Source organism: Lepisosteus oculatus, chromosome 23 (assembly GCF_040954835.1).
Source record: "Lepisosteus oculatus isolate fLepOcu1 chromosome 23, fLepOcu1.hap2, whole genome shotgun sequence".
Classification (NCBI taxonomy): domain Eukaryota; kingdom Metazoa; phylum Chordata; class Actinopteri; order Semionotiformes; family Lepisosteidae; genus Lepisosteus; species Lepisosteus oculatus.
Genome location: NC_090718.1, coordinates 6611255 through 6637082, shown reverse-complemented (window position 1 = coordinate 6637082; position 25828 = coordinate 6611255). Strand labels below are relative to the sequence as shown.

The 25828-nt window shown below is 36.8% G+C and overlaps 1 protein-coding gene and 1 long non-coding RNA gene across 8 annotated transcripts in view; one reads left to right on the top strand and one right to left on the bottom strand.

Annotated features, from left to right (window-relative positions):
• Positions 1–421: 421 nt before the first annotated feature.
• Positions 422–25828, top strand: part of LOC138224679 (uncharacterized) — a 60664-nt gene continuing 35257 nt past the window's right edge. Inside the window, exons 1-2 of the long non-coding RNA XR_011183120.1 lie at positions 422–509; positions 2565–2730. This is a non-coding gene — a long non-coding RNA (uncharacterized lncRNA). The remainder of the gene's footprint in view (positions 510–2564; positions 2731–25828) is intronic.
• The window catches only part of ntm (neurotrimin), a 356899-nt gene continuing 343883 nt past the window's right edge, over positions 12813–25828 (bottom strand). For 4 of the 7 annotated variants that reach the window (XM_015337796.2, XM_015337799.2, XM_069182680.1 and 1 more), the window contains 2 exons: positions 23196–23231; positions 12813–15876 (listed from right to left, as the gene is read on the bottom strand). In XM_015337796.2, coding sequence (XP_015193282.2) covers positions 15776–15876; positions 23196–23231 — 137 coding nt within the window. In that variant the 3' untranslated portion in view covers positions 12813–15775. The remainder of the gene's footprint in view (positions 15877–23195; positions 23232–25828) is intronic. The other 3 variants (XM_015337795.2, XM_015337797.2, XM_015337798.2) reach the window with 3 other exon arrangements.

Below are 25828 nucleotides of genomic sequence, written 5' to 3'. Positions count from 1 at the left end.
GTCATATGTATTGAATAATGTGTTTTAATTGAGCATTGTGGCTTCATTTTTATTGAGAATTTTGTAATGTCACCATCAGGAATAATCTAAAGGATACTGTCAAGCAGGTGTTAGAACGAACGGTTTTCCATTGTGATGTCATTTCCAATTCCGCAGTCACACAGTAAAATTCACCTGTCATATTGTGCCAGGCTTCTAGCTGTTGTGATTGTTGCTTCCTGGGACTGGATCTGTGGGGGTGCACTGACAACCAGGCAGCCACTAGAGCCCGCCAGTAAATACTTTGCTTCTCTAAAACGGTTCACCGACTGCACATAATTAAATGCCTAAATGAAGTAGATGTCTTGGTGGCATGGTGATACAGTGGTCAGCACTGCTGTCTTGTAGCCAAGGGGCCCTGGGTTCAATTCCAGACCTGGGGTGCTGTCTGTGTGGAATTTGCACGTTCTCCCCATGTGCACATGGGTTTCTTCCAGCTGCTCTGCTTTCCTGAGTCCCAACACATGCTGGTAGGTTAATTGTCTACTGGAAAAATTGGCTGTGGTGTGAGTGTGGATCTGTGCCCTGTGATGGTCTGTTCCCTGTCTAGGGTGTACTGTATATTGCCCTTTACCAATTGCTTGCCAGGACGGGCTCCAGCTTCCCTGTGACCCTGAGGTGGTCAGAAGAAGTGGTTAAATGGATGGATGTATTAATTGGATGTCTGATACACATTCCCATTCCTGAATTTCCAAGTGGGGGGCTAGGTGGACTTGTCTCTTACTATGGGTTGATACCAACAGACTACAGAGGTGAAGATTCCACTTTGAATCATAAAAGCATTATTCAGAGACTTTGTTTACGTCTATTGCAGTTTGTTAAAATCTGATCAATAAGTTTGAATTCATAATTGCCTAATGAAGGCATCACAATGTGCCAGGTGGTGTCGGATAGGCAAGATTCAAATATAAACATAGTAGAACAAAAGAAAAACAAACTGAGAAATAAACAGAATTGGGAATGAAGTAATAAAATGCAAAACAAAAGTACTGGATATTTATCATATGTGCCCTGAAAACAAATAATTTAAATATTGCACACTGACCTAATTTGTAAGCAGGAACATGACTTTTTCTATTGTATTTAATGCTAATGAGAAGACAAAGCTGACTTTTATCAAAGGAATGCTAAATGGAAATGGTAAACAAGTTTCCCTTACTAATTGCAAATACCCTTCTGCGGCTCGTTTAACTCTCAGATTCTCTTGCTCCTGCTCACTGCAGCTTATTGTGGAATTAAATTAAAATAAGAGCACAAGCCTTTAAAAGAGTCATTTAGCCATCCACAATACCCTATTACTTTTCTTTTAATTTGCTGCAATGTACTGTGATGTGTTTTGAGTAATTCCATGTTTCATTGCCGAATGAATTGCTCCACTTGTGATTGCTCATCAGTAATTTGGACACGGCTTCTGAAAAGCACTGTCAAAGCCTACTGCCAGCAGTATTTAGCTGTACACCATGCTGTGTAAAACTAATACAGTATATGTCCCCATTTTATCCTCACTCTGAAAAACACTGAGAAGTTTTTCTTTTTTCAAAAGAACATCAGAGTAGTTTAGATTAGTTCTGTCTGATATCTTCAACATACCCTTTTAAGTAATACAATTAGAGCCAACACAATAATCACAGCAGTTATTTCTTCACAGGGAAATGCGAAACCAGTTCTGCGGTATACGATCACTGCTATAAACCGGCTATCATTAGATGGGTTAAATCTTTTGGAATTTATAGTAAAAGAACAAAACAGCAAAAATAAGGCACTGTGTTTAGGAGACACACATAGAGCTGACAATGCTCTAGTTCCCAACACAGTTTGCTGGTAGGACCAGGGCTGTTGAATACATTTTTTAATTAATAATCAAACCTCTAAGAGCTACCGCTGTCAAAATTATTCTGAAGAAAAAAATGCCAAGAAGCAGTGTCCTACTACAGTATGTCTGGTGTAGAGCAAAGAGATTAGACCTACTGTACGGTAGGTGCCCTTATTCTTGCATGTTGTTTTTTGCCTATTTTGAAAGGAAAGGAAGATTTAATTAAATGTACAGGTATTTCCAACATGATTCAACACTTCCCAGCTATGAGAAAGTGAAAAAAATCAATTTCTGCTTTCCATGAAGGACAGAGATACAGCAAAATCTAATTAAGGATCCTGATATTGAACAACCTGCTAAGCCTTGAAATCATCGATTCAACCGCAAACGGTCTTTCGATGGCACTAAACAGCTTTCTGAACTTCGGCAAAAAGAGAATTCCTCTGTAAAAATGTACACATGGTTTTTAAATCTGGAATAAAAATGATTATCTTCAGTTTCTAAAAACTTAAATTTAAGTGCATGTTCACACCAATCCCAGGAGCATATTTTTCAATATACATGTAGTGGGATAAAGGTACATATTTGCTAATTACTTTTGTAACACTATAATAGACTCTCTTGCTCTCTCTCTCCTTGGCTTTTTAAATTTATTTTTATATAATAAAATTGTTGGTGGGACAGAAAACAGATGTCTCCTGTGTCACTACAGGTTTGCTGAAAGACACGACAGCTCCCACAGCCCTCTTCCATGAAATGACACAGCTACTGAGGTGGAGGATCACATTTAGAGTGTAAACAAGATCGGAAAAACAGCTCATGGCTGTGTCGGGGCTACAGCCGGTGCCTGTAGATGGAGAGTCCAGTTGAATGCAGTGGTAAGTGCCTGACACATGCTGAAAGCTGTTTGGTTAGGTTAACTGAAAACAGTTAGGCTGGTGCTGCTCCTTTGAAACATATACAGTAAATAAGGGACTGTACTGTACTTATTGTTGGTGCCTACTGAATAGGCATTATGTATTTTCATTATAAACAGATATTTATGTTGAATATCATGTCTCGTCAATAAAGGGTTTACGTTATCATGCAATTTAACCAAATTGAATAATAATAAAAACCTGCAGTTTCCTAAAAGTGTTTTGCTGATCAACATGGCACATTTTCTTACAACACAAGGCTGCATTCCATTTTTCCTGGTTACATAACGTCTTTGCTAAGGTCAATGTATTTGAGATATTTTCTAAACTAAACAATACAAAAGACTGTCACAATAGTTCTGTGTGCTTCACTAACAATGACCCCTGTGTTGACTTTGTTAATGTATCCCAACGACATTCTAATGAGCACAAAGGTACAGTAGCTAAGCAACCAGGAGCTTATGTGGCTCCATACTCTTGCAGATAATCCACTCATTTCAGGTGCAAGCAACAGTAATTGACAAGGTGTAAAGACCATATAAGTTTGTGTTTAATCTTCATGAATACCCTTCATGTTATTAATATTACTACATGGAGGAGTAGCCTTCACAATTATGTACCCAGAGATTTCCAAAAAAACTGTAAAGCAAACTATCAGATCAGTAGCAAGCGATTAAAAGGGATTTTGAATGCTTGTGCAAATAAATAGCATTTAACATTAAAATACATTGAAATCAAAGCAATTTATTTTTATTAAATAAATATCCAAGTGGAATCAGCAAATATTCTTTGCTATTACTGACAGTGGTATTTGGGGAAAAAAAAGCTTTGCCAGTTTCAGAAATGTCAGTTTCAGTTGCAGGTTACGATACACTTCTCATCTTCCTGGTTGTCAAGAAACTGTCGAACTGTTTCAACGGCCTTCAGAAGGGACTTGCTTGAAACAGAAATATTCTTAAATTGAACAATATATGGCTACAGAAAAAGAAAAAAGGAGCTTATGAAGTACAATTCTTACCAGCTACCTCAGTAGAAATTTTGCATAGGAACGTGCCCAGGACCTGACCAATATCCTACACACGAATCTTGTGAACATCGTGCACACAAATAGTCTATATGCTAAAGAGTTGGATTCCACAGACTACAAGGAATCTGATCCAATTTAGAATCTTGTTACAACCCTCTATGCAGCTCATAAATCTTTTTTAGGGAATTTCAGGCTGCTGTTTATAACTGGATTTGTCAGGATTGTGAACTAAACAGTAAAAAATAAGATACTTAAAGCTAAGAATTAGAGAAATACTGTAACTGTATTTTGGAAAACTAAAATTCACTGTCAGTTTAAGCATTGCATTATGCATTTGCTTAGCAGAGTCATTTGTCCATTGGCATAGAAGTAATATACAGTAAAAAAAGCAACCATATGGTTTTATGTCCAGTAATTGCTTCTGTCACTTCTGCACATTGCTGGCACCGGTAGCATTGACATTTTGACTAAATTCATCGTGATTCCAGCACTGAACTGTACTTGTGAAAGTTGCCTTTTCCTCTGTGAAGAAAAAGACCTGCAATTGAAAGCTAGTGTTTTGTTTTTGTCTGCCTGATGCCTCAGTGTTTTCATAAGCAACCACATGCAGCCCCTCACCTGATGGATTTTGCTGAGCAAACACACAGATATAAATCTGTTTGGATAAAGGCACCTGTGACAACACCAGGCCCCACAAAACTATTATTTTAAATACCTGTGTACAGCAGAATTTTAGTATATAGGGTGGAAATATTTAGACCATTGCTTATTTTCATATTTTGTTGCTTTAAACCTCGCTGTCATAACATTAAGTAGCAATTAATATTGGCTAAATGCACAACCTACCCCACACATTCACAGCAGAAAAAAAAGTAAATAAATTATATTGAATAAAAATGGAAAATTCATGATTGCATAGGGATTCAAACCCTTTGCTGGGGCAAACCTAGATTAATTTAGGTGTATAAAACTACCTTAACGACCTTCATAATTAGATGAGTGGACACTGTCATGTGTGATCATGGTGGCCCACAAGATTTTAGAATAAATACACCTGACTGCCTCAGACTGAACAAAGAGCCTTCAAAACAACTCAAGGATAGACAGGCACAGACCGGGAGAAGGGTATAAGAACATTTCACAGACTCTTTATATGTCTTTGAGTCTGGTAAAGTTGATCGTTCCCACCACAGTGCCAACAAGTTCTTTGAAAGAGTTACATAGTTCAGTGACGGAGATCAGGAAAATATCTATAGGCCAGCAATATCTCCATCAGTCCAGAAAGGGAGTCTGTACGGAACTGAAAACAAGATTTCAAATCTCACATAGGATTCTTAAGAAATCAAAGATATGCTGAAAACATGTAACTATCAAGACGTTCTGTCTTGTCTGTGGTCAGACTTTGGGTTTAAATGTAGACTGTTACTGTACAGTACATCTGAAGCAAACCCATCACACTGTAGTGCGTCAGCCAGCATCAGCCCTGCTGTTAAGGATGGTGGCAGCAGCATTATGTTAGATGAAATTTTAGAGAGATTAAAAAAATGTGCCATGAAGAATGATAGAAATGGACACAAAAAATATTCTGGCTGACAAAGCTGCTTCCATTACATACTGTAGCAAGTGCCTGGATCTGAATACTTCTGCCATCAGCATATTTCAAGTTTTTTTTTTTTGCTGACTTTTACTGTAGCCTTTCTACCCTTAGATGTCTTCAGGTTGAGCATCCAGGCTTTGAATAAAATACAGTAAGTTAATAAACAAATATTAACTTTAGAAAACATGTATTTAATGTGTAAAACAATGGTCAACTGTATATAATATAATCAACATCTGTTTAATCCAATGCATTATAGTAGTGCAAAATATCCAATTTCATTTCTTGACAAATTGTTGTCAGATAAATTTCATTTCACTTAACACAAAACTTGCAAACATTGTGTTTTTTTCTGTGTGGTATTACCAGGCATTATTTTATCATATTCCAGATCAATTTTAACTCTTTCATGAGAACAGTTAGGCCATTCAGCGTGTATTGCAGTAGTTCCTAAAAGAATCTTGTGCACATCACAAATTTTGAAACATCACACTGATACTGAACAGAAATGTGAAAACTTGTACAATATCCAAGCTCCTGAGCAGAATCCAGAAGAAGGGACTCTCTGTAATATTATGACTTTAGGTATCTACTGAACACACATCTTGTCAGGGTTTTACGTGATCCTAAAACTTCTTACATCTTGCAGAAGCTTTGACGGGATCCTGCTGGACCCTACTGGCTCCTAAAGGTTATTCTAATACAGGATCTCATTCAATATTTCTACCAGTTTAAAAATTTTCATTTTAATTACTATTTGTCTTCCCTCATGAATATCGGTGTTATCAGATGTGAAGCAACAAGTGTCTTTTTTTTAATCTGAGCATATCACAAAAAGTATATCTGTTAAAACTAACCAATTAAACGATTGAACATGGATGTAATTACAGAAGAAAATCGTATTATTTTCATCCCAAGTCCTTCTTGTGAAAGCCCCTTCTTAACCTTCCAGATTCAGATTCTAAGTGATAAGCATGCTCAATGTATTGTCAGGTTTACCCATCATCCTTCTGTGTTTTTGCTTTACTGTTATAAATTAGGATTTTCAATTCAGGACCCACAATTCCCAGGAGTTTCAGAATCTGTTGTTTGCAAGATAAATGATTCCCAGTACAATTTTAAACATATGAGCCATTACATCAAATGTTCTCTATTTACTACTGTACTTTCTTGCATTGCATGAAGCAGATGTTTGCATGAATAATATATTTGTTAGTAGATGACAAAGAACAGCATGAAGGCAGAGGCTGATCCCTTCCGGAATATTAAAAAGCTGCAGTGTACGCTATCACAAACACACTGGAAATCCTTGGCAAAGAAATTAACAGCCTACTTCATACAGTAGTCACAATCTGTCAATTTCTAAGCTGGGCTTTCTGGGTTCTTCAATGTAGTAATCTCCAAGCATGCAAGCACAATGACACCCATATTCAAATAAACACTATTGCCATGCACCAAAAATGTGAAAAACGCAAAAAGACCTCTTAACATTCCTATTAAAATTGGAAAAAAGAAATCCTTTCTGTGGCGTATTTGTATGCATACTTGAAGACTTGTGTATTTGCATCATAACTGGCCTAATTCGTCTAGGCTTTTCAGGGACATCAGCAGAAACACTGCACAGCTTCTCCAATGCCCGAGGAGAGAATACTAGTTACAGATGACTTGCCTGACAAAAATAACTACTGAGCGAGTGAGGACAAGCATAAACAGCCACACTGACCCTCCTTCTGGAATCCGCAATTAGAAAAGAGAAGCTGATTAAAGCACGGGACCCCCAGAGGCCCCTCTTTGATAACCAGCTTGTGGCCTTCTTCCGTCAGCTTTGTCGGCTGTGTTTTGGTTTTACATATTTAGCGAGCTCCATGACTTTGTCTACCGAAGTGGAAAAAACACAGCGACCTTGCGAAGACTCACAATAAAGGCAGCTCTGGATTCCTAGGGAGGTGACCATGACGTATTCGACAGGATCATAAGACAATTGACCGACTTTTACAACGTCATATATTCGTATCTGCCAAGTGTCCTCCCCTTCCCTTGGCTTTTTGACTGAATAACTTTGAGGACAGCACAAAATCCAGTAAATCAGTTTTTTTTCTGTGTTCTGAAGATAGTAGTGGAAAGTAACAGAGTGCAAATATGTGATTAAACACCTACTAAACCTCTGAATTACGGGGGAGGTGTTGTCAAATATTTAATATCTCTTTGTAGCAAGTGCGCTGACATTTTATTGAGCAGGCATGACAAGTACAGTACATTCGTTCTGCTTGATATAATCTCTGACTTATCAACAAGGGTCTATTGCAAAAGTTACAGACTAGTAGAGTGTGTGACCACCTTTCGAAGAAATACACAATGTACATCTGCCACGTACTGTAAGCTTTGCACCAGTCTGCAGATCCTCATTCCCATTGTGAAGCCTAATCACGCATGTCCCTGTTTATGGTCTCAGACCCCCAGATGGTACTAAGCATCCCAACTTGTCCCACACCTGCCCTCACATCTGATGAGCAGGACATTCCTGATTTTGTCAGGAAAATGGAAATTAAACTATGAAACAGCATTTCATTCACAAGTCTTAATACACTGGCCTGGGTTAATGGTTTTGAAAGTTGAAGAAAATGTTTTTAAATTGCTATGTTTTGGATAGTCAAACAGGTCAAAATAAGCAATTTGAACACAACTGCTTTATATTAAATATATGCTTTACTGTACCATTTTATGCACAGCAAACATACAAACGTCAGACATAAGCAAGCCTAATTATACTGTACTCTTAATAGCCAGTCAAACTCAATCCTGGCATCTAGAGTACATTTCAATAGCGGAAAGCAGAAGATGAATGCAGCATATTGTTAATATTGTCTTTACACTTTCCTTTGCTAATGATTATGATTACTCAGAAGACATTTCTTTGAATAATTCGACTCATCTTTGTGTTTTGTTTTTTGTAGCATTTATTGCATGGATTAAATTACTTAGATGTAGTACTGTTGTACAGGAGAATATACTGTAGTACTGTTGTACAATAGCTTATAAACATTTCCAAATGTCAAAAGATGCAATCCTACAGTACTTTCAACTAGTTTAATTAAAATCACTGTGACTTTACAAAAAATACATTTACAAAAAATGTAATTCCATATAAGTTAAATATTATTTTAAAAAATTAAAATGTAACTAATCTAAAAAAAGTACAAATAGCAAAAAGTAAAGTAAAGTAAAGTAGCAGGTCAAAAGCCTGCCCTAGATTCAGTGGTATACTGTACAGGACAGTATGACATTTTTCTTTTCTAAAACCCTGAGGGGGGCTTTTGACCTGAAATGCCCTAATACAAATTCTGTTTTAATCTTTTCTTTTAATAATTCTGACAAAAGAGCAACACTTTCAAAGCAGTTTTGCTCATCCTAGTAAAATATGAAGCTTTACTGCACTGTAGTGCATTAAATATGTGACCAGGACGATCTCTTAAAAAGTTCAAACGTGATGGCAATGCATATCAAGTACTGTATATCAGAAAAAGTAAGGATTGCCACATTCAAGACCCTCTCACAACGTCGTCAGCACAGCTCACTCCACCATTATGCTTGAGGAATGTCAAAGGCAAAGACAAGCGCTGCCGAAGGAGCTGGATCACGCACATCAAAGGCCTGAAAAATCAATTCTGTTTAATGGCCAGCATGACAGAGTGGCATCCGATGGACTGCTGTAAGTGTGGTTTGTCGGAAGCAAATCACATGATGAATAGATTTGTTTTGTTTCACATGCAAGCTGAGAGATCACAGACTTGGCACACTTGTGATTACACGACCACTTGAAGAAATTGAATATCTCAAGTCAATACTTCACCCAATGTCTTAGGCAGAAGTTATAAACACACTCATCTCAGGAAAACATGACCTCTCCATACACCATTTTCTAGAGGGACAAAGATCTGAGACTAAAGACTGAAGAGGCTTACAAATCAAAATAAGCACAACGTACAGCTATTTAGACATAGCATTATATATAAAAAAAGCTTAAATATGACACAATCAGCTGCAATATGCTGTCTGATGTCAACACAAGGCTATAGACCCTGGGAAATGGTTTTGGTAGCCTAACCTGTATCTCACAGAAACCTTGGAGAAATAAGAAGAAAAATCACAGACAAGCATAATGAAAGCTAATGAAACCGAACGGAAAGCATCTGTGCTCCCAAACAGAGGGAAGAAAGAGATGTGATTCTGAATTATGTTTAAAGAAACTTTCTGTGGTACACTTGTATTTTATTCAAAATACTGTACATGTACGTATGTACATCAAAACATACACAGTACAGCATATTGGACTCCAGTCCTTGAGAGGAACTCTGTTTGAATGTATTTGTGTTTGAATACCTACTGGAGGCAGCTATGAATACACCTTCAATTATAACAGGAATGATAATAATACAAAGAGAATGTATTGCATATTGACCTTTAACATTCTGCTATATGAATCTAAAGACAATTTAATGAACATCCATGCTTGCTTATCAGCAATAGCAATGACTGACATCTCTAGATTTGCAAGGCTGCAGTGAACCATTAAAATAAACCGCGGGCTCCATTTAGGAAACATTCCATTTGGGAAGACATACAGTGCTTTAATATTCATAGTGGGTAATTTGTTACTAACATGAAATGCACAGATTTACCATTCATTCAGTCAGCATGCCTTGAGACAACCAGGCTGGTAGGTAACAAATCATTTAGTTTTTTTCTTTTTACTGAATTGTTCATTTAGGGAAGTATATATTATATTATATAAGGAAAAATACAGCCATTAAACTGGATTTTCTTTGTCTAAGGCACATTTATTGTAAAATGCCACTGTTTTTGAAATTGCGTTGTGGAAATCCATTTAAGTGCCAAGGAAGGTACTGTATGCCTTCAGGACAATAACCTGTGCTCTTATTCATTGGTTTCTGCCTTGGATAAATATAACATAAACATTATAATAACATGACATATTAAAATAGGTTTCTTTTTGTTTCAAATAGGTAATAATGTGAAAGACTTAATTTAAATCTCCCTAACAGGCAGATAAAAGGCATTCTCCACCAGTAAACAGCAAGAGCAACACTAATGCTTTCTACTGAGGAACTAGATAAAATAAAATGGAAATTTAGAACAACACAGAAATAAATAAGAACTGTGAAAAAATGTAACAAAAATAAAGGAAAAGTTGAAAAATACAGCTAATGAATCTTAGATGGATTTGAATAATAAAAACACTTATTCAATTCCACTCAGGTGTGAAGCAAGAGGGACTTTTTTTTCCAATGTTGCCATCATACGAAGAAGCAAAAACTTTATCCAATTTCAATATTTCATATTCTTATTACTTTTTGAACAACAGTGGTAAGCATTTAAAAAATGTAAAAATAAGAATCCAATGCATTACATGGCACTATTCATCTCAAACTGTTGCTCAGCATGCTGTACATACTCACATTATCTGCCGCTGAAGTGCGGCATTCACCTGGGTGAAGAGCAGAAGACGTCACGTACAGTACTGGGAGCCACATGACACAGGAGGTCAGGTGGAGGTGTGTCCTCACTCATTTTAAGGAGGACAAATTGTATAAGACCACACTGGAACCCTGCCAAGACATCAGGATTAACATCCACACATGTTTCAATGCCATGGGATGGGGAAACAGTCAGGAATATGGCTTAATACGTCATATGAGGTACAGTACCTCCTATAGCAGTGTTAGCTGTACAGTATATGCATATGTTTGGAAATTCAGGTGCAAAATGAAGAGGGCCACCTTCCAGTCGAGCAAATAAACGCAACACACAACAACTTCAGAACATCAGGAGGACCATGGACACAAGCAAGATGTTTGGTCCATCAGCAGACCTGGTTTCATTTCTTGGTACTACGTTTCATTGTAATATACAATAAAGTATTCAGAACTATTGGCCACTACTGGTTGAACTGACACCAACAGTTCCCCCAAACATAAAATCCTTTTGAATTCCTCCATGTCACCATCCCATAAAGAGATAACTCTTGGGTACCCAGATACATACCATACAGAACATAAGGCTTATTATGGATCAGCATTCCAACATGTAATACACTCATCCTGTAAACCAACATCTCCAAAGACACGCCATGTTCAGGAGGTACCCAATATACAGTACAGTATTAAAGATAAGCATTATGCTCATTACACATGCAGACAATATACAGTATATGGTCCGTTTTTTCATATTTATAATTTCAAGACTGTACAACCCATCATGTACTATAGTACAGCAACTGTTGCCTGACTTGAAAACTGACGTATCTCTGTAAGGGCTTCGTATCTCTGTAAGGGCTTCACAATGACAATCATGCTTTTTCTCTTGCTTTCTGGATTTTACATATCATGGATTTGGATGTTCTCAATCAATGGACTTTTGCACCAGGTAATTAAAACATTTCCCTCTCAGCAGGGTGATTAGTATATACTGTATATGTAATTATAATTATTAATAAAAACATCATCAAAGGTATTTGATCCAGCCAGCAGTTCAATTCTTTTGACAGTGAAATGTATTCTAATTAACCGAGCCAGTTTTGATCGTATGTAGTTCAATCTACCTGTCTGCAATTGTTAAAATCTGATATATATCATGAGGTTTATGATTTTTATTTGCCCTGGAAACTTGAGAGCGTCTGAAAATTTCATTTAATGGGTGAGCGCTTAACAATATATTCCACTTCATAGGCCATAACCACTTACTGTATGCAAGTAATCTAAAGGCTAAAAAATGAGAAATTCTAATTTTTCCTCTTTAAGTCGTTTATGGAAAGCGTGTATGGGCTACATAGAGTATTTTCTCTAAGTAAAAATGATGAATTCATTTTAAAAACATATATTAAAGTAGGAAAAATGTTAATAGGTATATGTAAACTAAATACATTTGATGTACTGTATTTTCTTAAAGAAATTATGGAGCGGGTGTTATATTTTAAATCTTTTTTCTACGTTAATTAAAGAATAACTGAATGCAACTAAGAAGTCAGCATAATCGGTGTACTTCAGAATATAGTGTACACCATTAACACCCTTTCCATGTAATTAGCCATCCAAGGTAAACTACTATACCTAGACATCTGTATCCAATTGTCTTTTTCAGGTCAATTTGTGTCATTCTGCAATAAGAATGTAAACCAAAAAAAAAAAACAATGTTCAGGCAGAGGTTAATTCCACACTGGAAAACATAAAGAAAAAAAAAACTACACTCAGGGGATCACATTTAAGGAAGTTTCCACAGGCACAGTGTTGTTTTTCTTCCTACTTTCTCCCATGGAATTAGCCTCTGCTCATTCCTGCGCAGCTCACACGCTGACAGAGCTCCCCACTCAAACACCAAATAAAGTTGTCTGACCACCCTGCTTTGACACAACATTTTATTTTTGTCAGTTTTTAAATATGGACACAATCTTCATGAAGAAAAATACATAATGTATGAACCAACAATCCTTCAACATTACATGGAGTCTTTTCTCATTCTCAGATTGAATGCACTGAAATGAATAATACCGTATCTGTTTCAATGCATAGTGTAAAAGGGGGGCTGTGTAGTAGGTCTGGATTAGGGGCCACTGTGCAAATACCTTTTTTTGTCTTTAAGTGTATTGATTTGATTTTATTTACATAAGATAACGCACAAGGTGATCCCTCACTTTCTGGTATCTTTTCTAGTCCGTTCAGATCCAAGCTGAGGAGATGCTGCACAGCTTTTACAAACACTGTCACAACACATCACATACAGTACAAGGGGCAGATGCAATATAAGTTTCATTTCTGCCACAGCAAAACAAGATATCATAGAAAACATACTACAAATTTACACATTTTTAGTGTTGTTTTTTTATTCCCCCATCACATTCTTTTTCCAAAAAATAACTATGGAGAGCCTGAGACTTTTATTGAATCTACCCTAAGTAATACTGCAAACGTTTTGAGAGCAATTTCACTTTGCACAATTTTAACAGAAAGTAACCGTCTGCTCATGCCAATAAAATTCACTTTTGCAGTGAATCGCGTTGTGCTCTTGTGAGTGTCCTTGTGAGTCCCAATCAACAATGTCTTTGATTTTAAGACCTCAAACAACAATGTTGAGGACAGAGATTTCTATTAAAAAAGACACAAAAGAAAATTTTGACCCCATAACAGCAACAGAAAATGACAAAAAGAGTCACATCTGCTTGTGATGGAATGGAAATCTTGTGAATAACATGATATATAGTTCAAAAATACATTCTGTTTAGGTAAAAAGCTGCAAATGACTACCTAATTGCTCTCCACTACTGTATTGTGTGTATCTTTGCTGTGTTTTCAGTATGGCTTGAACAATCAGCTCATACACACTATTTTATAGACTCTATGATACTCACACATAGTTTGGAAGTATCCTATCCAGTACATTTGATCTATTTACTTAGTTTCTGTAACATAAAACATTATCTCACCATAAACCTGGCCCTTAGGCTGACATCAGAATGGCAAATAATGTGAAAGAAGACCTTCATCTGCAACTCACAAAATGAAACACAACTTTCATTTTTAAGGTAAACCTGGAGTGCATCTTTTCATGGAACATGAGCTTTTGTACAGTACATAGGAAAAATGTCTTTTCTGGACTCAGTTCTTTTATGCACAGATCCAAAAAGTCTAGTCGTGCTCCTCACACGCGAGACCCTCAGTTGGTAATTGTCCACTGCTCTACTACATTTGTGCAGCTCTGTTCAGAAAAAAACACACAGAAATGCACACACTTTTCCAAACAGACCACCATACTTTGTAGCTCTCGGAAAAAAAATATTCTTGCAAAAATGGTTCATCTCACTCCCTCTACTGGAGTGACACCTTAAAATGATGGCAAAATCCACAGAAGCACAATTCCAAGCAGATCACAGAATGCTCAGTGGATTTGAAAAAAAAAAAACACTTCAGCATGGCTAGAGGAATTTAGAAAGCCATTTGAACCTTTTTACTCTTGCAATGTGATCTTGCTTTGATTGTAATCAAATAATGATACTTTCTTTTTAACTACACTAAATGCCACTTACAGTACATAGGTCTGTGGTTTACATAATAAAGGCTGGTCAGACAATTAGATAAAAGGACTGGTTAGAGCTCTTTCCTAAGACATATACAATGGTTACAAATGTAATATTTGCACAAGGTTAGCTGAATGATATTATGCTACTGTAGAGCTCTTTTGACTGCTTCCCTGCCTTATGCTACTGTAGGTGTTCCACCCTATGGAATTAGGTCATCCCACGTCAACGAAACCGAACACAGAGCACATGACACGCTCTTAGTAAATGTAAGCATTTTCAGAGTGGTGCAATTTTCAATGTCACGATATGACCGGAAATATACCTGATAATTTCATAGAAAACTACCCTGTTCCTAAAAGGAATAGAAGATGGGTTGGTATGGTTTCTTGTAGAGTACTCATTTATTTTTTGTTTTTTTGTCTTGGATTACATATACGTATTTGTTGAAGCACTGCCTTCTGCCCTATGTACAGTACCTCCCCCCAGAAAACTCCACAATATGGAAGAGTTACAGTAATTTACTTCATGACTGGTTATAATAACTAGAATTATTTGAGACAACAACAATAAAAAAGACTGTACAATATCCTATCCTACCAGCATTTCTTTGGGCTCTATATAGAGGAGCCAGGAATTATGCATCCTGGTTATAAAGAAAAAAACAAGCTGCTATTGGAGATGAATATTGAATCTGACCCCTAAGCCCTGAGTTGCCAGCACTGGTTAGTTTATGTGTACTGTTGTGCCAGTAGTGGACTGGAAGAAACCAGACACTACGCCTTTTTCATTTGCTAGTAAAATTGAAATTGATTTAGTAGCAATAATATTCATATAATTACATATACAATATCTATACTCTCTGAAAATATCTCATCATTATTACTAAAAAGAAATATAGCACGCACCACTTAAAAAATACCACCATTTATAATGTGGAGGAGAAAACTCAACTTTTTTGTTTCCTCCCCCATACTAAATACTCTGCTTGCATCAGAGGGTTTATCAGAAAATAAAAACTATAATTACAAAATAACAGGAGAAATAAAAGACAAACATCACACCCTTTTGCAGACCGGGTTAAAATGGGGGCATTAGGTTGCCACAGCGAAGATTTTGTGTTTAAACCTCCAAACAGCCAAAAAGGAAAGCGTTATTTCTTTGCAATTTTTTTGACCTGGGAACTGGAGATGGGAACGGGAGACTTGCTAGCCTGTGCACGCTTGGTGCAAAAGTCTGTGGTCTTGGGGAAAAAAAAAACCATCGTCACTGCCCCTCGGAGACAGTTCTGCATCAAAGCCCCAGCAGTAGCTGCGCACACAGAATGATCAGTAGACAGGATGAGGTGTGAATTCCCAGGGTGCCGCTGTTCCCATCCTGCACTGCTCCAGGCCCTGTTGAAGGAGAAGAGAGGTTTAGGCCTTCATTTTTAAAACTTGCCTTTTAACCTTTAACCAGGCATTCTCAGTCTGCTGTTTGCTTTTCATTCTCAGCGAAAACTCCAGATGCACACCACTGGACAATGGAATGCATATCCTCACAGACAAGGTATAGCATGAGTTAAAGACAGTATATATTGTAACTTGCTGTGGAAAGACAGCCCATGCAATAGCCTTTCCTCTAAAGAATATGCAGCGATGCTACTTTGCCAAGTAAGTGAAAGGGTTTCAGGACATGCCTTGTTAGTTAAGGAGAGCCTCATTAAACCTCTATCAAGAATTCAGAATAATAGCTGCTAATAGATTAGATTTTATATAATCCGTATTAGTTATGTTTTTTTTACTGAGTATTGTCATTAGTTGTATAGAAATTTATGTATTACTTCTTTAATTCATTACCGACCTTTCAATATTGGACAATCTGTAGTTGTCTGTTCTTTAAGAGATTAAATTATATTAACCTTAAGACACTTAGTAATATGGAATTTATTTTAGGAGATATGAAGTGATTTGGCAGACATCTAACTTGCCTAAAGCACTACCAAGGACTGTGACCACCGAAAAGCTACAACTATTTGTTTTACATTAACTGTAGCTGAAATATAAAGGAAAGCAGAACTCTGAAAAATTAAAAAAATAAAATGTAGTGCTAACCATTAAATCTCTGTTATATAAAAATAAACTTGCAACAGATGGCATACAGAATCTAAACCACCTACACCTCCATTTTTTGGGTTATTTTAATATTTTTCTATCAGAGTTTCTATGTTAAAATTCTATTACATTTTCAGTTCATCCTCTTTTGTCATGTTTGTTGAGTAGCAAAAAAAAAGAAATTCATCAAGCTGCAATGTCTTGTTCTTGCACTCTAATAAAAAGGCAGATGATAATAACCAGTCATTTGGTGGACACATTTATTCGAAGTGACTTAAAGAGACTTGAGTCTGAGCTATACGTACAGTACATGATTCTGCAGATCCACTTGGTTTTAAATTGTTTCCAAAGGGCAGAATATACAGTAACAAGGCTATACTGCTCAAGATACCACGGTTTGTTTAAGGCTGAGTTGGAGCTGAACAGGGGCTCAGCTAATAACTCCTTTTAACCGATAATAACCCCTTTTCCTCAGCAGTTGAACCTCCAATCCTCAGAACCGGATGTGAAGTTGAAAATCTTTTATTCTTCCCCCAGTGAGATGTGGGTTTCGTCAGGAGTGTGTAACGTTCTTTTTTTGGAGGGCCAATTTCATCTTAGAGTTTTGTTACTTTTAATCCACAATGAGCAAATATAATCTGTTCTCTCCTCCTTCCCTTGCTGAATTTCTTTTTTTTTAAAAAACTTATTGGCTAACCCACCCAATCTACAAAAGTTTAAGAGGAGGCATTATGGTACTTTATACTGTGTTATGCACTTTGGAACAGCTGCTCCATTGTTTCATTCTGAATGCATCCCACGGGGATGTTTCTTATCCTCATCATCTTACTGTAGAAAACCTCCTTGACCACTGAACCACATACAGTAGGTCAGCCTTAATTACCGCTTGCTGCATACAAGCTAATCAACTACTGTCCAGATGGCAAGCTGCTGTAATAATCGTTTGGTGATCGGCAATACCACCCTGGGGTTTAGCCACAGTATGAGCTGATTCAAAATCTTCTAACATCATCTCCCATGTTTGAATGCTGACTAGAATTATGATGACAGCATGTTCTTGCCCTACAGGCCAGTATTCACTCTGAGATTCTTACAGCCTATGAGAGAGTACACTACCTTATCGTCTTGACCAGCAGTATAACCACTGGTCTCTTGTGGTGCAGAACACCTTTTGATCAGTTCAATGAGCAATACAGTATATCTAATTAGGTCATTCAGAGCTTTTTTTTAAAGAATGAGGATCTGGACATCCTGGCACTCTCCAAGACAGACATTTTCCACCACCTTTTACCTTTATTACTTTTCTTTAACAACTTTAAGAATTAGCAAACTAGTTTTAAAAAATACACTTTAGACAAATTGTGTCCCTCTAGAACAGGTTGGCCACTTTTGATTTAAGCAATAAATGTACTGAGATTGTGGAGTCAAACATATGAGCACTCTTTGAAATATTTCAGTCTACAGTCTTCTACAGAACAAGAATTATGTGGACTCTGGAAAAATGTGTGTCCTCTGGAAGCTGTCATTGACTTTTGGAAAACATTCATACAGTATCTTCATGAATACAGGCAATGCTGTAGCACACTCAAGGTATTAATGAAGCAATCCATTTGTCTCTGTATTACTGCAGCTCATTAAAATGGATAACATGAACTAGGTTGATGGTCTACATGAACTTGAAAGCATTCTAATTAATACCAAATGATCCTTTTGGCATGTATTGTCAAAGGGACATAATGAATGATTAAAGTGGTAAATGGGGCTCATCACGAACCAATAAAGGAGGGGTTTGAAGTTGAGCAGTCTAATCAAAAATGCACTTTGTTTGATAACTTTCAGAGGTAATCTTGATGGTATTACAGTATCAGAGCACATTCCGTCAGCTACAGCTACAATTTTTTTTAATTGTAATGTACTATTCACTTGTAGAAAATACTTCTAAAATGAGATAATATACAGTGCCATGTGAAAGCATTCCTATTGTGTTCCATTTTCAGAAATGGGGCAATTCTTCCCAGTAAACTTGCTCTATCTCTCTTAATTTGCACACAACATAATGCTGGCACCCCCATGCCTGATAACTGGGGTGGAGCTGTCGGAGTGATGCACTGTCTGGGGTTTGTGTCAGGTGAAACACTGCATTCAGGCCAAACAGCTCCAAATTGTGCAGTCTGACCACAAAAGCTATTGTGCTTCCAACACAATGTGTGCGGTATCGCTCACTGTACGTGTCTGTGACAAACCCTTGCAAGATATAAGATGTTGGTTTTGTTCTTTTCAGATCCAAGACCTGTTTGTGGACTAGCTGGGATACTGTTGACAATTTTCTCCCATGGCAGCCACTGAAAGCCAATGAATACTTTCAAAGTTGCTGTTGGTATCCTTAATCAGTTTGCTCCTTGCCCAGCTGCTCAGTATGGCAGAACAGTCTCATCTAGTCAGTGTCTGGGAGTCCTAATGATTGACCTGACCATCAAAGAGATATTAAGTTTTGTTTTTGTTTTTGCATACTTCTTTATATCCTTTTACCTTCCTGATTCAACTGTAATCCTAAATTGTCTTGAAAACTTCCTCGGCCTTCAAGGTTGAATATTTGCTTTACATGACTGAGAGACCTTACAATACATACTGTACCATACACAATCATGAACACTGCATGTTTTCTTTCACATGAATGACCAGTTTATGTCTTTGTATTTTGCCCTGAATGTGTGGAATAGGTTGTGTATACAGTAACAAATACTAATGGTTACTTCAAAGTCAACCTGTGCAAGGGCTGGGATATGTTTGCAAGGCACTGTGTATTACAACATACAGTACTATAGCTTGAGTGATACATACTGTAAACTGTAAAAAAAACTGAACTATTGTTTGTGCAAGAAAACACTGCAATGTATATTTTTATTTAACATGACTACTTCCAATGGGTCTTAAAATGTCACAGGTCAGATGGCTCTGAAGTACAGTACCTCAAGTGGCAACATCTCTAGTTCTCATCACAGGGAGCCACTAGTATCACTAGTATCTCCTACTGCAATTCCCCAAGGGGTGGCACACAATAGACTCAGTGCCACCAGGGTTAGGTATTAGCTGATCCAGGGCTCTCTTGCCTGTCAGAGAGACAACCTTGCAGGGATGCTGCATGCTTTGCAGTAATATCCACGAGTGATGCACACTTCTCCCAATGGGTGTTGAACCTACTGTAGTGTAACTCACTAGGGAGCTTGTAATGTGCCAAGACATGAGTGGGAGGGTCAAAGTTCAGGACTCTGTGATGAGTGCCAGGACATACAGATATAATATGTTGGTTCAAACTAGGTGGGTCTATTAAAAACATGGCAGCCCTAACTTTATAAAAAAACTCGCAGAAACCAATTTTCATCATTTTGATCTGTGAACATGGAGATAGAGGTTTATTTCACGCTGAAAGGAAAAGACAAGAGACTGAATATTTTGGCCGCGGACAGCTGAAATGTGTCACTTTTCTTTTCCTTTCAGCACGGAATAAACCTTTACCTGTTCCTTTGCAGTCTACGCAGCTCCCTACTTGAACTTTAACACAGAATTTCCAAACAAAGAAAAGGTGTAGAAAATAAACTGCTATCAATAAAGTTTTAACACTTTAACACAATTATGACACTTCAGTCAACAGCACTGACTGTTTTCAGGTGTAAAGGTTACTCAGAAGCACACAGAAAGATGGGCAGTCAAAACAATTATGCTATCACACTTATTTTGAATGCATGCTAAAAATGAATACCTCCTCAGCAAACTAACACATGTGCAATAGGAATTCTGTCAAATGTGTATTGACCGCCAGATGAAGTCAAAGACACTGCATTTTGTGCATTTTAGGGAAATTTAAAATTTAGAACAATGCAATACATAAAATGTCAGTTGCTGTTAGGTAAATGTATCACAAAGTCTGACTTGTTTTTCAGAAGGCAACATGCTGTAGGAGGCTTTCATAAATTTACTTTCTGTAACACGTTCCCCAGAGAAATAAAAGATAAAATTCTTTATATTAAGTTTAAATCTTCAAACACATCATGTCAAATTACAGTACAGTATGTCCTAATACTTTGTTAAAACATGTATCTGTATCCTAAGGCAAGCAAATATATATCCTTAATGTGCACTGTAATACTTTAAAGAGAAAAGTCTATACTGTAAATACTTAATTCAGCATGATTTTGTTTTACGCTGTTGGATTAGAAGTGCATAAACACCTCATTTTAACTAATTAACATGCAGTTGTACTGTACTACTTCACTCTCAGATCACTCTCTTAATTTCCTATCGAGAAAATACCTGACTCATTACGCTATGTTACTGATTGTCCTGAACTAACAAAGGCTCAAATTAAAGATTTCATGATCCCAGCTAAATGAAAATGAAGCGCTTGCTGTAACTCGTGTCTAACACATAAATGTTAAGTGTTGTTTATTCATTACACAGATTCCTGCACAGATGTGTAGCTGGGTAGTGCCTCCTCAAGCACACATTTGTGTCCTTCTGTTTCACACACAAGGCAACTTCAAGGGATTGACATCGTTTGAAACACCATTTGTTTTCTATTAAACTGCATCTTACAAAATTGTCCTTTCAATGACACTCATTCACTTTCAGACCAAGGCATCTGAGTGATTGCTTTGGAACCTAAAAAAATCTATAACTATTTTTCAGTCCAGTTGGTCTGTGGTAAATTATATTCCTCTAACTAGTACTTAGTGAAAGCAATTGTTCTTATTGTATACAGTAGTTACTGAATATTTCCAAATATATCATTTTCACTCATAACCATACACCATACAACGATTCCTAAAAATATTTTAATAATTTCATATGAATATGACATATGAATATATTCTATTGCCATTGCTGTTAAAGCACAACGTTATCAAAATGTGATATCTATGGTTGCGTTAATTAACAAAGATCAGATTATACAGAGAATACGATCAAATTCTTTGAGCAATTAATGCTCAGTTTGCTGTAATTTGACGCATCTCAGAAAATGACAGAAAAGTAATTATTGCTCGCAAGACACAAAAAAAGGGGTGCCAAGCATGTTCTGCTCTTCAGTAGGAAATAACGAAAAAAACATAGCTGTCAGTTTATGTCTGAAATTTATGAGGATGATTGCTAGTAGTTACAGATCTTACTCCCAGCTAAATGAATACTTCAACAGAGTGAGAGACCTTTCAAAAATTAAACTACAGTTTACTGGAAGTTTTACAGCAATGGGTATTACACTATAACTTTAAATTTCCCTTGGATTTTCCTCAGTGCACTTCAAGTTTCTTTTGGGAGAACTATCCAATTATTCTGACGCAGAAGATTATACTAAACCCTGCAACAGGATAATTTAAATAATAGCTGTTTCTCACATTCAAAATTAAAGCAATTAATTAACCTCGAGGGAGGACACAGTTAATGCACACTCTTTTACTTATTTGGAAGCTTTTGTGTAATTAATATATTCAAAACTTAATTAATAATGTAAAACTTCAACATAAATTCCACTTGTACAGAAACAACGTTAGCTCACATGACAGCCAGAAGTCATCTAGTCATCTTTAACTCCAGAGTTGTGCAAACAATATTGAAAAAGTCCAGTACAGTGGTTGTACAGTACATTTGGATTTTGTCTGTCTTCAAAAATGTACTATTATTTTAACAAATTATTGTAAAAGCATACCCTTATAAATTTAATACTGTTGTATTTGCAAACTGCATTATTTACATGTATCTTTTGCAACTACAGACTCTAGTTTAAAGCAGCACAAATGTCAAACACACACATGCATGCTTATATATTTTAAAGAGAAACATTGTAAGAAACATCTGAGATACATGCAAATACAGTTTTGTGATACATGTAAATAGAGCATTGAAACAATTACTTACATGCCAAATATCAAAGCACGCAAAAGCAAAATGAAGCCAGGCCACGTGGAGCGATGACAAAGTTATGAAGAAAGAATAAACAAAATGTTAGTAACGAAACAGAAATAAGAATAACACTAGTCACCATTTCCACATTGTAACTGTTCTGCATCACCATTTTAATTTGTGGGGTGAGGGGAGATGGTTTGATGGTAATTGCAAAAATCACTGGAGCAAATATACTTTAATGCATTTTTCTTGGTATTTTAATAATGTGTTTCAAACACATTAAAACATAATTTGTTTATTAATATTATGAAATGGCATTTTGAGCTAATTATATTTTAATTCTATTGCACAAGAGCCCAATTACCATCTCTAATCTTATTTTAGTTGACCTTCTATTCAATAGGCGATTTAAGCTCTAACTACTGCGTGTGACCCATTAGAAGAGGTGTTTCCACTGCTGGTAGTTGTTAGTAATTGCATTAGCCTTTTAAAAAAATATATTTTTCAATAAACCAGTATTGCCATCCTAAATATTTTCCAGCTTTAAGAACAACCCGAAAGTGATTTGAGCATTTGGTGTATAATCTTACCTACTACTTCTGACATCTGCGTTAAGTCAATGTGAAAATGGCACGGTTCACTCATGCATATCAGAACCAACATACTGTACTGCAGTAACAAGGAGGTGAGAAACGAACAACATGCTCATGCTCAGTACTAACCTTGCAACAGAGTTGAGCTAGTGGGCTCACTTATTTCTACACCAGGAAAATTAAAAAGGAAACATAAAGAACAAAATAAAAATTACAGCACTAGCTTGCGCACAACAAAAGAGCGCTGTGAAAAACATCTGTGAAAAGCTCAGCTCGAAGCAGAGCTGTGGTCATGTCTTAGGTGTGATTGCCAAGTGCCAATTAAGTAATGTTCTGAAAGATTAATGAATCACATTTGTAGCATATTCTCCTCATGCTTGCCAGGCTCTTTTCAGCCTCCTAGATGAGGCGAACATTTTCTTTCAAACAAAATCGAGTAAGCAGAACAAATACTTAAATCTAAATAAGAACACATTGAATTATTGGAAATACACTGTTAGCAACAGCTCACACTCATTTCAAGGTAGCAAAGCAACTTTGCAACAACACCCTTGTATAGGAACGTTTAACGTTTATTAAATCCAAAATAAAGAAAAAACTGGACTGTAGAATAACATAACCAGAAGGTTGGTGTATTCTAAAATTCACCTTAATTTATATATACTATGTATTAAATGAGAATTATCTTAGAAAGCATTTCTTAAAAAAATCTTTTTACGTAATCTATGACAGTGAAAGTTTTCCAGCTGCAAAGTGTAAAAGAAATAGATTCACAATTATGTTAAATATAATACTTTAGTAAGATTAACTATGCACTGTACTTTCCTTTGATACCCTAGTAATCGAAGTTTGCAAATCATTGAAGGAAAATAATTATTTGAAAGGAAACCTGAAAAAAATGCAAAACTTAACACGCTTCCCTGGCCTGTGATTGACGCAATTCTGACAAAAATGAAAAGCAAATAGATTTTGAAACATGGTATATATTGACCATCTCATTTGAAGGAGTGGTAAAACTAAATTTGCAAAGCAATCAAATCAGCAGACATTTGAGAAGTATATAAACAAAATGTTAAGTGTACAGTGGGTTTTGTGTGTACAGAACATGTACAGTAATGGTGTATATACAGTATACAGGATTTACTTAAAATGTTTATAGATATTAGAAAAAAAGATGGACTGAAATAAGTCTTTGTTCATTTTCAGAGAAAATGCAAAGGCATTGGAGAAAGAGAAGAAACAGACAGATTCTGTTGGAAACATCTCTGAACATGTGTCTCTTTTAGTATCACAAACAGTGATCATATTAGCTGCTTCTGACAAAATAAGGACAGTTCCACCCATTACTGTAGGCAGATACTGGGGGACACATGGGAAAATTACTGCACAATGCCTGTTGAACAAAGGCAACTTCCACTAATTCCTCTCACAGGCCCATGGCTAGCATTGCAGGTTACTGGAGCTTCAGTGAATGATGCAAGGGAATGTGTTTCCCTCTCCCACCAGCATCAAGGGCAGAGCTGAACCAGGCAGGGTTTTGATCAGAGCTCTGGGTTCCCTAGCGCCATCATTGCAATTGATTGTGTGTCTGCAGATACAAGAATCAATTCAGAGCAGCTACTTTTCCATTAACTGTAAGGGCTTGCACTCTTACTCATGTGCTCACTGCTAGGAAATTAGTGTTACTTTAAATAAAGCCAGGCAGCTTTCAACACTAAACAATGGCCATTTAAATACTGCAACGTACACAGTTCTCCAATTCACTTTTTGATGTGATTTTTAGCAAAATACTTAGTAAGGACACAAACGTAGTTGATATAGCAAAGATCGTAACAGTGAAGACACCTTAAATGGTTTTGTTATTGTTTGTTACTTCTTACATCTTCCAGGACACTAAAGAAGGACTTTTGCTAAATTCCCCTGCCCATGAAGAGCAAAAGCAGGGACACTTCTTCACCTAATCACAGTCAGGACCAGCTCTGTTAAAATGTCAACCCCAGTGCAACTGGGACAAAGCTCAGGTGAAGAAGGAGGTCAAAAACCTCTGCATTACACACAAATGTTGCAGGTAGAGCACCAATGATAAACTCAGGGGACAGAAGAGTGCTTGGAGAGGTTCTGGTATACTTTTGGGGTATGCTGGTCACTTGGGATTCACCTGTCAATTTGCCTTCCCACTCTGCAGTGAATGGGTTACCAGTGGACTAGTTTGCTACATATTGATCGTGCTGAGCACTGCTTTTGCTCAGAACTACTCACAAACCACTCACTTCGGCATTAAGGCAATACATGTTTGATTATAGCACGATTATAACTTTACATTCACCGTGCACTCGGAGAGATTAATTCTGAAGTGTTTTTGTTATTGTTTTACAATTACACCAAGGAACGTTATTTATAATCTCCAAACAATATTAATGATAAGGGTAGGGCTCAACTATAAAGCTCAAGGTCAAGGCAACTGTTTGTGAAGGTTTTCAGCACTGGCAGTAGTTAAGGAGTCAGCAGATATTCTGGGATGTGGTTAATACTAAAAGTTCCATGTGAAGTGAAGTGACTTTGGTGATGATGCAAAACGTGTTAGTGTCTGGTACGTGCAATTTAAACATGCTGTGTAGTCAGAGTGGTCTTCAGTGTCAGTGTCAGAAAAGGAGCCTGAAGATTCAGAATCAAGACCACATCATGAAGCGAACATCATGAGTAAAGTACAGGAACAAAACAGTAAGTGTAGGCAGTGTGTGCACATGCAATGTAATATATAT